The 13,450-nt window shown below is 37.2% G+C and overlaps 1 protein-coding gene across 2 annotated transcripts in view; it reads right to left on the reverse strand.

The window, feature by feature from the left end:
* The window catches only part of SLC2A9 (solute carrier family 2 member 9), a 78,648-nt gene that overhangs the window by 48,154 nt on the left and 17,044 nt on the right, over positions 1 to 13,450 (reverse strand). For both annotated transcript variants that reach the window (XM_027642945.1, XM_027642944.1), the window contains exon 6: positions 1,092 to 1,224. In XM_027642945.1, the coding sequence (XP_027498746.1) occupies positions 1,092 to 1,224 (133 nt within the window). The remainder of the gene's footprint in view (positions 1 to 1,091; positions 1,225 to 13,450) is intronic.

The following is a 13,450-nucleotide window of genomic DNA, read 5'->3' on the forward strand; positions in this document are numbered from 1 at the left end:
CTTGTTACTTTTGTGCTATTTTTTTAAGCACTGAACTATATCTCCAAATGTCTGAGGCTCCAATAATCACTGAGTTCTTCATTCAACATCAAACTGAAATAATGTGGGAGTCTCATCATTAGTGCACCATTTCTTTTTCAGAGCACTCATCAGAACAAAAGAGGCCAGTTTTTAATTTAATAAGAGAAGAAACAGGATAGAGTTACATTAATTTCATGCTAAAAGATTATTAAATTTATATTTCAGGTGTTGATTCACACTTTGCAAGTAATTTTGCAAGCAACCAGTTTATGACTGAAAATGTTAAGGATTATATTCAAATGAAGTTTTTAGGAATAATTTGTAAAACAATTATGTTTGATATTTTGGTATTATAATCAGACTCTGTCCTTCTTTGTACATTCCTGTTTTTAATGTGTCCCTATAATAAGCAAGAACAAATTTTCGGTACTCTCTCAGCTATATTGGGACCATAGTAAATTTACTGGGGCAGAGAATGCAGCAGCTGTGATCACACAAGCAAATTGTTTTATACCCAGAGCCTAAAGTAAAAACAAAATATTCTGGTCTGTGTCTGTGAAACAGAAGTAACATGGAAGCACTGGAAATTTTCAGTTAAACAGATGTATGAGGTTTTTATTAGATTTACGAAGGTTATTGAGTTACAGAAGCACAAGGTCAAACACAGTGACTACTTGGAAAAAAAAGTAGGAACAGAATCTATGTTTTTATTAATCAAACTGCAAAGACTGTAGATAAGGGAGAGTCACAACAACTGAAACCACCTTTCATTCCCAAATGACCCCTGCGTAGGGTGGCTGACGCAAAACAGCAGGATGATTTGGTTAGGTCTGTATCACCACATATAATGCTATATAGGTTGGTTTGTTGGAGAATTTAATTTGTGAAAACTTCAAAGCAACAGTTATGTTTACGCATACAGAGACAAACAAAAAAGGTGACAAAAAGTATTGCCAAGAGAATCTCTCCTATTAGAAAGTTCTGCTTTTAGTGTGATATCAGAATCAGACATGTCCAGCCTGCACTCCTTTAACAAACAGCCTTTGTTGAAAGAAAGTAACATGTCATACCTTTTTCTGCCTCACTTGTGTTATGCTTTTCAAGTAGGAGGTAACGAGGACTTTCAGGAAGAAAAGGTAGAATCACGACTTGTATCAACGAAGGAAAAGCGATTGCTCCAAATAAATAAGGCCACCGAGATTCCTGCAAACAGATACAAACATAAGACAGTATAGTCACGTATGGTCTTCATGTGGGCTCTTTGTCTAAACTCTCCCATAGTGATACTAGGAAGAAAAATAGCTTCGATGGGAAACACTGCAATTTTTCATCCTTCAACATATCAGTGATCAGAGTGATGTGTTCTTCCTGAGCTTAGTAAGCGGTTTGAACACCTCCCCCTAAGATCATCTTACTCAAGGGCCGAGGAAGGCAGAATTCCAGCCATCAAACGAATAAGAATGAAAAGAGAGATAAAGGAAAGTTGTAAAAAACCGCAGCAATGTGTAGGATATTTTCCTTTCCTTCAGCATCAACAATTATACAGGTAAAAATATTATATATACTCAGGTATATATTCTGCAAGTCATCCACACACACAATAGTATCAACCATTAGCTTTAAAGAAATCCTATAAAACTATTTTCATGTAGTTACATATACCTTCACATTGTCTCTTTCCCTAAACTAATCGATCTAAAATGTTGACAACACTTGAGCTAAGCTGCAGTTTAGCACAGTTTTATGGTTCAAAAGGCAGGTAGTGACTTTTCAGCATTTCACAGCTTCTGGGAACAAACCAAGGTGGTCTCAGGTCTCACCACAAACATCTACTTGATGAAACACAACATTTGCCTTGCAGGAACAACTGACACATAGTTGGGCGGTTTTCATATATGTTCAGAAAAGACAACACACGCAGTTCAACACGATTAGAGCAAAAGACAGCTAAGCTATAAATCTTACAAGAAAAACAATATCTGGCTAGCTGTTGTGAGGTGATATTTATGAATGCTTTCTCTTACAGCCAATGATTCCATCTCTTAAGCTGGCTTCCATGTTAATGTAAGAATAAAAACCAGGTTTCATCTATTCTTTTGCCCAAAATCACAGGACCTTAAAGAAGTCCTTTGGTTTTAGAGTAGTATAACTAAGAATAGCACATCGTACTGTTTCCCACTCTGAATTAGCTAACCTACCTCAGATATTTACATGAAACACTGACAGTCCTTTTCCAAAGTCTGTGAAACAGAAAGTATTTTTTCTGTTGACTTGCAAATAACCTGCTGGAAGTCTCCAGCAAGGACCTGAAACACCAGAGGCATCTGCAGCACCCCCACCAATGCAAAGCACTGATGAACACTCACTGGCAAGTCCCCCATGTAGAAGCCAGGCATTTTAACCTGCCAGAGCCCCACTGCTGTGCAGATATAGAGCACAAGGTGCTGCATTATCCAATACTGTTGATGTGAATCTATTTGACTGCTAGCAGATTTCAGATACAACTTGATTTTGATAATTTTCTTTTATATCAGCTGAAACAAAGTTGTTAACATCCTCAAATGCATTCTTAAAACCAGCTATAGAGGGTGACTTGACCCAAGCTTTTTCAGGAATAGGCTGGGAAAGACAGCAGAGAGCTCCTCTGGTTCTTTGGGCTTACTCTCAAGATAGGATTTGTTCAAGCACTTAAGGAGCAAGGTGTCAGCACTATTATTTTCTTCTACAGAGAGGCTCTTGTCTGTCCATGTTCTTCAGATATCTTCTGTTCTAACTCAATGTCAACATGAAAATTTTGTCATTCTCTCCAAGTTTAGCATTCATCTATTCAATTCAATGCTTTCTAATCTGAGACTTAATTGAAAAGCCTGATGAGACTTCAGTGGGTCTACTGTTTAGGCATCATGTCTAGCACATTTTCAAAAGCTTGGCTAGTTCAGGGGCAGACTACACTGCATCCTGGCTGACTGATTTCCAAAAGGCACCAGTGGTTTGGATCCTATCCCTCCACCAGAATGAATCTGTCCATTCAGAGCCTGTATTTCCCTAAACAGAGCTGGATAAATTTTATTTCAATATAATTTTCAAAGTCAAATTAAAGGTCAAAAGGCCCCAAACTATTTTCTGTTGACAGTTTTTATTTTACACTCTCCCAGTTCAGCAATGCCTAAAACACCACGTACTGCATAGTATGAGATGTAATCCATGCCCAAACCTGAAATGGGACCCAAGATAACTGAATAACTCCTGGGAACAATATGTGGGGTATCTCCTAATCAAACTTTTCACTTGCTCTTTAAGTGATAGAGGTGTTTTTTTAAAAAAAATCTCCGGGGATGGGAAAACAACTTGAGAAAGGGTGTTTTGCAAACAGATTAAAGCTTGAGGTAATCAGTTATCCTAAGAGCCTCTATTACCATGAAGATTTCAAGACACTCTTAATTCCTTTTTTCTTCTTTTTCCAATGTAGTTGAGTGGAGAACTTTACCTAATACAGGTGAACACTCTGTTTATAAACAAATAAACCTGTATCTTATTTTAAAAACTAGGAAACTAAACTAAAGTTAAAACTTTAGGAAAGGTCAATAATCACATAAACAAAGTGGATACTGGTTTGTAAAGAATAACTGAGGAAAACAGGCAGTATAACTCATCAGCTTCATTCCATGTCTGCCTGGAGTAATTTCCCATAATATAAACACATTTGTTGTGTACTGTACAAGAATTTTTGACAATACTTCCAGATAAAAATCTTACTCTTGATCAGCACATCATATTTTCTGTAGTTTTTTTTCCACAATGTCAAGAATGTTTCTTAAAAGAAAAAGGAAAAAGTATTCTTTGTACACTGTTACTATTAGCATTCTGCCAACCTACGGAGACTTCCTTGGAATAAGCTTAAACTTCTTTTAAAGTCTCCCGTAGTGTATGGTTTATCAGTTGGTCACATTCTCTCAAAAACTCTTCAGAAAGTGTTATTTTGAAAAAGTTAGGAACAACACTCTGAACTTACCCTTTACAATAAATACCAGTATAATGAAAGGCCATTTATTTTCACCACATTAGACACCAAGTTTCCTTTATTTCTTCTATGAATGATTTCTGTTTTACTTTTTATCATGCTAAGTTCTAAAACCTTAAGGTAAACACTCATAAATATGATCCCATTTGCCATTGCAGGCATGAGAGTCAAGGGAAACTTCTCTATCCATTTCAAAATTCAGGTGATGCCTATTCAGTGCTATGGAACTGTGTTCTACTTGCTTTTTTCTTAATTTACATTATCCAAGTTCAAATTCTTCATTCCACTACATTAAAAAAATAGTAGGACTAAAATAAATTTAAAAGCTTAATTAAAAATTGTTGAAAATCAGGCTGAATTAGACCCTATAAAGAGAACAAAAAGAAGCAGGGAGAAGGAGGGTTTCATAACCTCTTTAGAAAGGTTAGGACAGGCCACAAACTGGGACAATGTCCAGAAGCAGTAATAAGACCAGCAAAAGACAGTGCAGGTGTGACTTAGGAGACACATTAACACTTTACCTCAGTTGTCAGCAGTAAGAAGAAGATGCACACAGGCACTGCTGAGAGAAATGAAAACAACTACATCCCATTTTATCTCTGGAAAAAACTTAAAAGAGCATTAAACATTTTACAGGAGATTTGATTTATCACCTGCTCAGAACTGGTACAAATAACATGTCAAGATGGTAAAATTTTAATTTTAAACTGTCACATTATGGATATTTGCTTAGGCTGGAGCACGAAAACGCTGGCTTTGATGTATTAACAGAAGACAGTTAAATAGTACAGCAAGTTTGACAACCATAGACTCATTCAAAGGTTGACATAATAAAGTGCAAACCTGCAGATATAGAATGTTGGTGGGGAGTGGAGTAGGTAAAGCATAACATGGATTTATCAACTGCAAATGAGACAAGATTAAGCTGTACTGGAATACAGTAAAGCAAATGTTACCATGCCAGAAAACCATCAGTTAAAGTAGAGAAGATGGAATTTACTGTAGCCATCAAAAGGTGGAAAAGAAACTGGTATGGGGAAATGTCAACAGGCACTGCTGACAGCTGAATTACTGGTCCATATCAAGCTCAATGACCGATTTAAGCACCAGTGACATTTAATATTTTCAGCAATTAGGAAGATTTTTATAAGATTTGAAGACTGTCAACACAGAAGAGGTTAACAATATATACATAGATGAATTTTAACAGGGAGAAAGGAATTGTTCACAGGGTCATGCAACAGAGGCGGGAAGAAGTGCTATACTGCTCTGGACATGGACACACGTTTTTTAAAAGATCTAGTGTAGTGGTTTGAACCAGGTTTTCCCCCTGCAATTATAAAATGGTAAACCCCCAGGGGGTGGTGACACTTGAGATTTGAAACAATGTGCGCCTCTGCAAAATATAAGCATATCACAACCAGACCAGAAGAGAAAAAGTTGTAGTTTGTAGTAGAAGAGGTAGCCATGTTGTAAGACCACGAGGAAGGGGGCTCAGAGCCCCTTGGGGCTAGCAGCCTTGAGACAGAGCACAGAGCTCTGCAAAGGGGAATTTGAATCCCCTGAGGAAAGGGACTGCCACGAAGACCCCTGAGCCTCGTGGTATGACGTGGTGACGCGAGCTTGTCCCTGCTACTCAGTCCACGGAAGAGAAGACCCCTCGCTTGAAAGATGACGGGGCCAAGGGGTTTGGATATCCCCTCGTGTGTGCTGGCAGAGATCCAGCAACAGCTGCATGCGTGAGAGATAGACTGCTACTCTGAAGAAGCTGCTGCCCTGAGAGTTGGAAGGGATCTTTCCTTCTTCCCTCCTGGACTTTTATTTGGAGGGGAGAAGAGATCCGATTGATTGTAAATACTTATGTCGTGGTGGAGATAGTTGAGATCGTGTGTATAATGTATTACAATATTTATTTGTACAGTCATTGTAATATAACCCTTCCCCCCATTTTGAGTCTTGTGTGATTGTCTGGAAAACACATCTTACACTGGGTTGAGATGTGGGAAGGGGCTTGGACTGGGGAATTGGATTTTGGAGATCTCAAACCATGACATCAAGTGAGGCCAATTAAATATCCCAGTATGAGATGGATGACAGGATCATCAAAAAGACTCAGTAAGGAAATACACAACTTTGACAGGCTCTACTCTCTCTGTCTCTCTCTAAATAATTTCCCAGAAACATAGAATGACTTGGGTTGGAAGGGACCTCAAAAATCATTGAGTTCCAATGCCTTGCCATGGGCAGGAGCACTTTTCAGTAGACCAGGTTACTCAAAGCCCCATCCAACCATCCAACCTGGCCTTGAACACTTCCAGGGACAAGACATCCACAGCTTCTCTAGGCAGCCTATTCCAGTGTCTCACCACTCTCATAGCGAAGAATTTCTTCCTAACATCTATTCTAAAACTCTGCTCTTTCAGTTTTATTTAGTTGTGATGGGCTTACTGCAATGCTGAACACTTTATAAACAGCAATGAACTTTTTTTATACCTTTCTCGTGTAAAATTACAAGTTTTACCCATTTCATATGGGGGGAGCAAAGAGACAAAAGTCTCTGGCATCCAATGCAAGATACTCAAAATAGCCAGGAAATAGTGATTTGGTAGTTTCTTCATTTTTATGTTTCTTTAAGAAGCAGGAACACATTTAAAATTTTAGGCAAAATATAATCACAGGCACAGATAAAAAGAATTACATCTAGTCTAATTTCTAGATGTCCTGAAGCATCTTGCCTCACCTCTTGCTGTGGCTACAGAATGATACTGTAGATCTGATATTCTGCGTCACATCTACCGGCCCCCACAGGGACACTTAAAGCACCCATGGGCATCAAAATGATATTATGTGTCTTTATTCAAGTAATTGAATTTTGTCCTCTCTCACAGACACTTGGCACGAAAACTTGTTATATCAGAAATATTTCATTTTGCACAAAAAAAAAAAAAATCACATCCCTGCTCAGAACAAACTGAATAAACTTACTTGGGTGTGCAAAGTTGAGAAGACTGCACAAGTTCAGCATTTCTCTGTTAATCTGCTACCATGCCACATAAAGAACTCCTAAAAGTAAAGGACAATCACACTGGCCTGGGGTCAAGGACTGAAAAAGCACTGAGATGGAACTAATTTCTTACCATTAGAACTGTCTTTTCTTCCTTGGGCCAAGTGTATGGCACAGTGGTGATGATCATGAGGCAGCTGAGAAAAGAGTACTTTCATAACTCAGGCTTCAGACCAGCTATTCAAGTAAGGTGCAGAACAACTACCTTCATCTTACCTTGTACCACTCCAAACACTGCTCTACAACCTCCTCTGGCTGCAAAGGACACTAATCTCACAGTTACACTCCTGCTGGACACACTTTTCTCTTTGCATGACCATTCCTGTTACCCCCTTTGACAAAATGTGTTTCAGTAGCATTGTTACAAATTGCTTACCTTCTCGTCTAAAACATAGGCAACCCAGATAATATGTGCGTTCTGCCTCTGTTCTGCACCCACATGGATATTCATTTTTATATGTCACTACTACAGGTATAGCTCTGACAACAAGATTACTCAAGTCTCAGTATCTTCCCAGGTATTAAACACTACAGAAAGACACCAGACTTGAGGCTGTACAAGTCTAATGTAAAATTCACAGAAGTCAGTGGGAGGTTTTTGCTATTAAGTAAAACTACCTTTGAATCAGGACTTAAAACAGCCTTGAAAGTGGCTGGCATCTGAGTGCCATGATTTTCCTTTCATTACATTGCGTGTTAGATCACATTTTACATACTGAGAGGGAGAATTAAAGTATCTGTTACCAGTTTCTGAGATGTTTTTGGTCCTACTTTTTTATTGGAGTAACAACTAGCTTTTACTCCACGCTTACATGGCACAATTTGTCTTCGTTGTTTATTCATTTCCAAGAAAAAAAAAATTTCAGAGAAAAGCAGTGGGAAACAATAAGCTTTCAAATAGTTAGCAGCAGCCAGCATATATACTTGAGCTTCTTTAGAAAGAAGTATTGGAGGGTTGGAGCTAGACAAAATTCCTGACAAAGTTTCCTTTCAGCAATGCATGTAGACTCAGGTTAGCTTCCATAAATAATAAAATACAAAATATTAAATTAAAAAAAATGAGGAGGATAAGATTCAGTTTCTCAAATGAGCATATAGTGTCATTCTGATATCCTCAGGCACCTTTAATGTCCCTGTGGGACTAACAGATGCGACACATACAACTCCAGAGACCTGCATCCTTCTGGAGCTGCAGCAGGAGATGAAGAAAAATGCTCCAGGTCATCTAGAAATTGCATTAGATGCAAATCTTTTTTATGTGATTATATTTTGTCAAACTGAAGTTATGAAAGTTAGACTACAGTATGTCAAGGTTAAGAAAAACAAACAAACAAGCAAACATAAAAATACCCAAAGCATGTTTCTTGATTTAAAAACAACTGATATAGTTGAATATTTAATCTTTTTTCATGGCAACAACTCAAGTTTAGATTAAAAAAAAACCAAAAAAACCCAAAAAAACACAACTCATTTTAATTTGACATTTTCTTCAAGTTTGAAAAAACCCCTCACAATACTAATCAAGAATATATCTCCTGATTTTTCCCTTTGCCAGCAATTTCAAAAGCAAACTAAGAAACACAGGTCTAGAAAATACACCCAAAATACTCAATAGACTGCATGCTGTAGAACAATGCTTGACCAATTTATTAATATTTAATATCCAATTGTAAGGGACAAATTAACATCTTAGTACATGAATTTGCAATAATGGTCAATTTTACAAAGTACAATGGAAATGAAAACTGAAATCTTAATCATCCAGAAAAAGGTTTAAATAGTAGTTATCTCCCCTGTGAGTGAAATACACTCAGAAGGAAACCACAGGTCAAATAATTTTAGATTTATTGCTTAATAATAGATCCATAAATATTACCAGATAACAAGCACTAAGGCGAAGGCAACTTTACAACATTCCCTTACTCATAATCTTTTGAAGCAGAGTCCAACAAACACAGGGTAAGATAAGGTTCACAGACAGATGTTGCCTGTTATTAGGTCACCTACAATAAGTGAAAAAGTTCACCTTTTTAAGTCTGACAAAGAAACAGAAAGTCATAATTTAAATATTAGTATAAACAAATGCTCTAAGCTTAATTACACATTTTAACTATGCTTCAGTGGACCAGGAGAAAGCTGTATGACAAATTACAAGCAATTGCTATCAACTTCCATAACATTTTGATGTCTTTTTTCCTTTAGATCTGTTGAAGGACATCTTTCCGTGAAAGCTTGTCTACTGTTTTTCCAGCTGACCTAATTAAGCAGAGTACAGCTACGTAGAAGACTTAAGAGTCATATGAGCACTGTTCCAGCTGTCTATGAGAAAGCAGTCCTCACTGATGATTAACTTGCATCCAAACATCTGCCCTAAAGTCTTTTGTTCAGCTTGAAGTCTAAATATATATATATCTCCATAGTGCTCTTTCTTCTATAACCACACTTTCATTTCCACATTCAGACAAATCCTCTCCTGCAGGATGTTCTCCTTTCCAGATGCAAAACTACAGTATATCAATATTACATATGGCCAATCAGCCATGTGTTGTTAAAACTTCAGGAATTGAAGTCTCACAGCACAACTTTAATGGACTGAAACTCATTTGCAAATATGAAGATACTCATCTGTTTTCCCATGCTTTACTTAATGAGTTCTGTACAGAAAAGGAATGAATAAATACTGCTGTGTCTGTCTTGGGGAACCAGTAAAAAGCTAATTAATAATCTCCAGTAAATACATAATCTCTGCTGATCCACAACAGATATAAACAAAATACTTCACTTAACATGTCCATTAGAAATACATCAACACCCACCACAACCCACCAACAGGGCTGGTGTAACAGAGCAGAGCTCTTCCTGTGGGTACTACTGAACTATGAATATGCAACAATCTAGAGGGTCCTGGCAGTGTTCCTGCACCTTTATCAGCACAACCAAGGCTGTGTGCATGGCATCTTCCCTTGGCTGCATCCACTAAGCCTTGAGTGAGGTGACCTTCCAGCCCCTGATCAACAACTCACAGCTTGTATGAAGCACAAGTGCCTTGATAAATGACATGGAAATTGCTTCAGCAATAAGGAACTTAGTGCCTAATGTATTACTGTGAAAAGAGGAAGGAAATTTCCCACAGCAAGAAAAGAAACAAACCCAGAAAATATCTTAAAAAAGATTGCCATCTTCAAAATTGCTACCTCAAGCAATTCTTAATTGGCAGGCCTAATACCAGTTTGCAGGAAGTGCAGGCAGGTTTCCATCAAGACACACATAATCAATCCAGGCTCAGAAAGGCATACAACCACCTGCTGAAATTGGTCAATGTCTGAATAAGCACCAAAACATTTTCCTGTTCTGTTTTTGGGTTTGTTTGAGGGGTTTTTTTTGTTTGTTTGTTGATTGGTTTGGTTTCTGTTTGGTGGTTTGTTTTTTTTTGTTTTGTTTGTTTGGTTGTTTGGGTTTTTTGTTTGTTTCATTGCTTTTTGTTTGTTTGTGGGGTTTTTTGTGGTTTTTTTTTTTAAGATTGTAATTCAGAAGCTGTTTTTCTGAGCAATTCTTAGCAGTTATCATTGTCATCCCCTTCTGGTTTTGAACAGACACCTACAAGCACCAACATGTCTCCTGTATCCTTAGCAGAAGTTTTAAAACGCTCTTCAGGGAAGAATTTTGCATTTTACTAAAAGAATATAAAGCAGCTTTGCTTCTGTGCTCTTAAGAAACACTGTACAACTTCAGCAGTCCAATAAATTGGTAGGGACCAGGGTAACTTGGTGCCACCTTTTGCAAGTCTTACTCGATAGTAGAATAGTTTCTAGGAGTAGTTGAAACCACCTTCTCAAACTCTTGCTATAAACTTAGGCAAATCCTGATCAAATCCTGATCAAAAAAATCCACAAAACCCCTGGGGAACAGAACTGATAAGCCAAATTCCTAGTTTATTTTTCCCATGTCCTAACTTTTTCTCTTAAGATTTTACTCAGAACTAGCAATTTATATCCTAAAATATAGCCAGATGTTTGAAATTATCACAAACAGGACGCTTCAGGAATTCAAGTGATCCTGGAAAATGCTAAACTAGTAGATGTATTTGTTCTACTCTAATGGAAGCAACAAACACCTTTTTATATTCTGTAAACAGTATAAGGCATAAGCTGCTTTGATTTCCAAGATCCTCCATGCAGCTGCAAGAGTTCACCTGTTTCATTGCCACAAGAGCTCTCTGTTCTATACTCTGAAATAAATTATCACTCATATCTTGAAAGAAGAATATCTTTAACTATAATCAGTATCATGGCTCAAGGCGAAGATAAACATACAGAAGAAAATAGCTCACAGAAAAATATAAGGAAAATGGCTGATTCATGCTTTGTGTTATCATGCTAATGTGTAAGATTCATTTCAAGCACATCTCCAACAGACCACTTTGTCTTTGGTATCCACCGGCAGGCTGCAGGTCCCTACAGCAATTCTGAATTCCTTTCTTTATTCATCTGTAATTTGCTGACAGTTCTTAAAGAATCCTTGTATTGGAGTCAAGAGTCTTAGGAAGAAGGATCAGTTAAAAAAAAAGAAAAAAAGGGAAATATCACACTGAAAATGAAGCTTTGACAAGTAAAATCAAAGCTTTTTCCAGAACAGCCTTCAACTGCACAGGCTGTTGAACTACCTATTCCATCACTGTCTATTTTAGTGCAAGTGAAGGAGTACTTTTAAAAGAATGTGGTAAAGCAAAACGAAAAATTCCTATATAAACATTTTCAAATACACAACTATCTATCACATTAAACACATCATTTCTAAGAGGTCTGTTAAGAAAAATTAGAGTCTGACACAGTATCTACAAAAGTTTTTAGTTGATTTTTTTTTTTAAATCACAAATATTTCTTTGCAAGGTCCACTCATGTAAAGAACTAACTTGAAAGGGACTAATCACAGAGATGCTTCCTTATTAGATACATAGTACAGTGTCTGTGAAGTTCATTTGTCCCTTTCTAAATTTAGCTCAATTTACTGCAGAAATTTATATTGATATTTATATCAGTAACAGAATTACTTTGCTAAAATAATCAGTTGTGTGGAGGACAGTTTGGCCATTGTCATCATATATCAGGACGTATTTCCAGCTAACTCCTTTTTTTAAAAACAGGAAATTTCTAGCCAGATATGTATTAAAAATTCAAAATCCTCAAAAAAAGTGTAATTTAAAATGAATTCATGTTCCTTCTATGACAAAGACAATGTCTAATTAATACAGTTCATAACCATAACCACTTATACAAAGTTTTGCAACATAATAAATTCCAAACGTATTTAAAGAAAGATCGAGAAGAGTCTAGAAAAGACAGCATGTCAGTTTAAGGCAAATTCTAAGTCTTCTCAGGTGTACTTTGTTTTTCATTGCTTTGAGTGTTTCCCCAGTATGGGGTTACCCGTAAGAGCTGTTTAACCCTGACTTCTCCTCAATAAGCCACTTCCCATCTCTGATAATTGCTGCTCCTTTCTGTACCCTTATTGCTTGACCCTTTAAAAACAGAATGACCAAAACAACTTGCAACATTCAAGAGATGGACGCATCAGGAATTTTATGTTGTTCTGTTTACGCTACTTTTTTTTTTTCCCTGGAAACACTTACAGCAGTAATAGGGTTTATTTGGCAAGTCTTAGGATGCAAGCAAAGCAGGGTTTTTAGGATGACACGCTATCCGCTATGAAACAGTGCAACAATGTAGTTAGACAAGCTCCTGGGTGCGTTACCTAGAAACACTTGAAGTCTATAAAATAGGGTTGCTGAAGTAAACCTAAAAAATTCTATTTTTCTGTTGGCCTACCTATGGCAAACAGCTGTTTGGTCAGAGAAGCAGCCAGAGCCAGCCAACCACTGGGACCAACTCCAGAGAAAACAACTGCAGCTTGGCAAAGCTTTACACACCACACATAGGAAAGGGGGCTCAAAGCAGAAGTCTGAGGAAAACCTGGCAACAGGCAAAAATTTCGGTTTTATCTGCCCTGAATACATACACATACCATAAAAATTTTTTTTGTCCCATTTCTTGTATCTATACACAGATGAAAGAGATACTGAGGCTCTAGGTATATTAAAAAATATGAACATTGTAACTACTGAAAAAATATTCATAAACTAAATCCTCTATCATTCAAGGAAAGATTAAAGCCTACCTTCATTAAACAAATGAACCAATAGAAGAGACAGTCTTGTGGTTTATAAAATCTAAAAGATGTTTTCATGCTAAGGAAAACCTGTAGAGCATGACATCACATGCAGGAGAAACTAGATGAGATAGTCAGAATGATGCCTAGAGTTTCACGTAATACGCCAGAATCAGGCC

The sequence above is a fragment of the Corapipo altera genome, unplaced genomic scaffold (genome assembly GCF_003945725.1).
Source record: "Corapipo altera isolate COAL_440 unplaced genomic scaffold, ASM394572v1 22, whole genome shotgun sequence".
In the NCBI taxonomy this organism is placed as follows: domain Eukaryota; kingdom Metazoa; phylum Chordata; class Aves; order Passeriformes; family Pipridae; genus Corapipo; species Corapipo altera.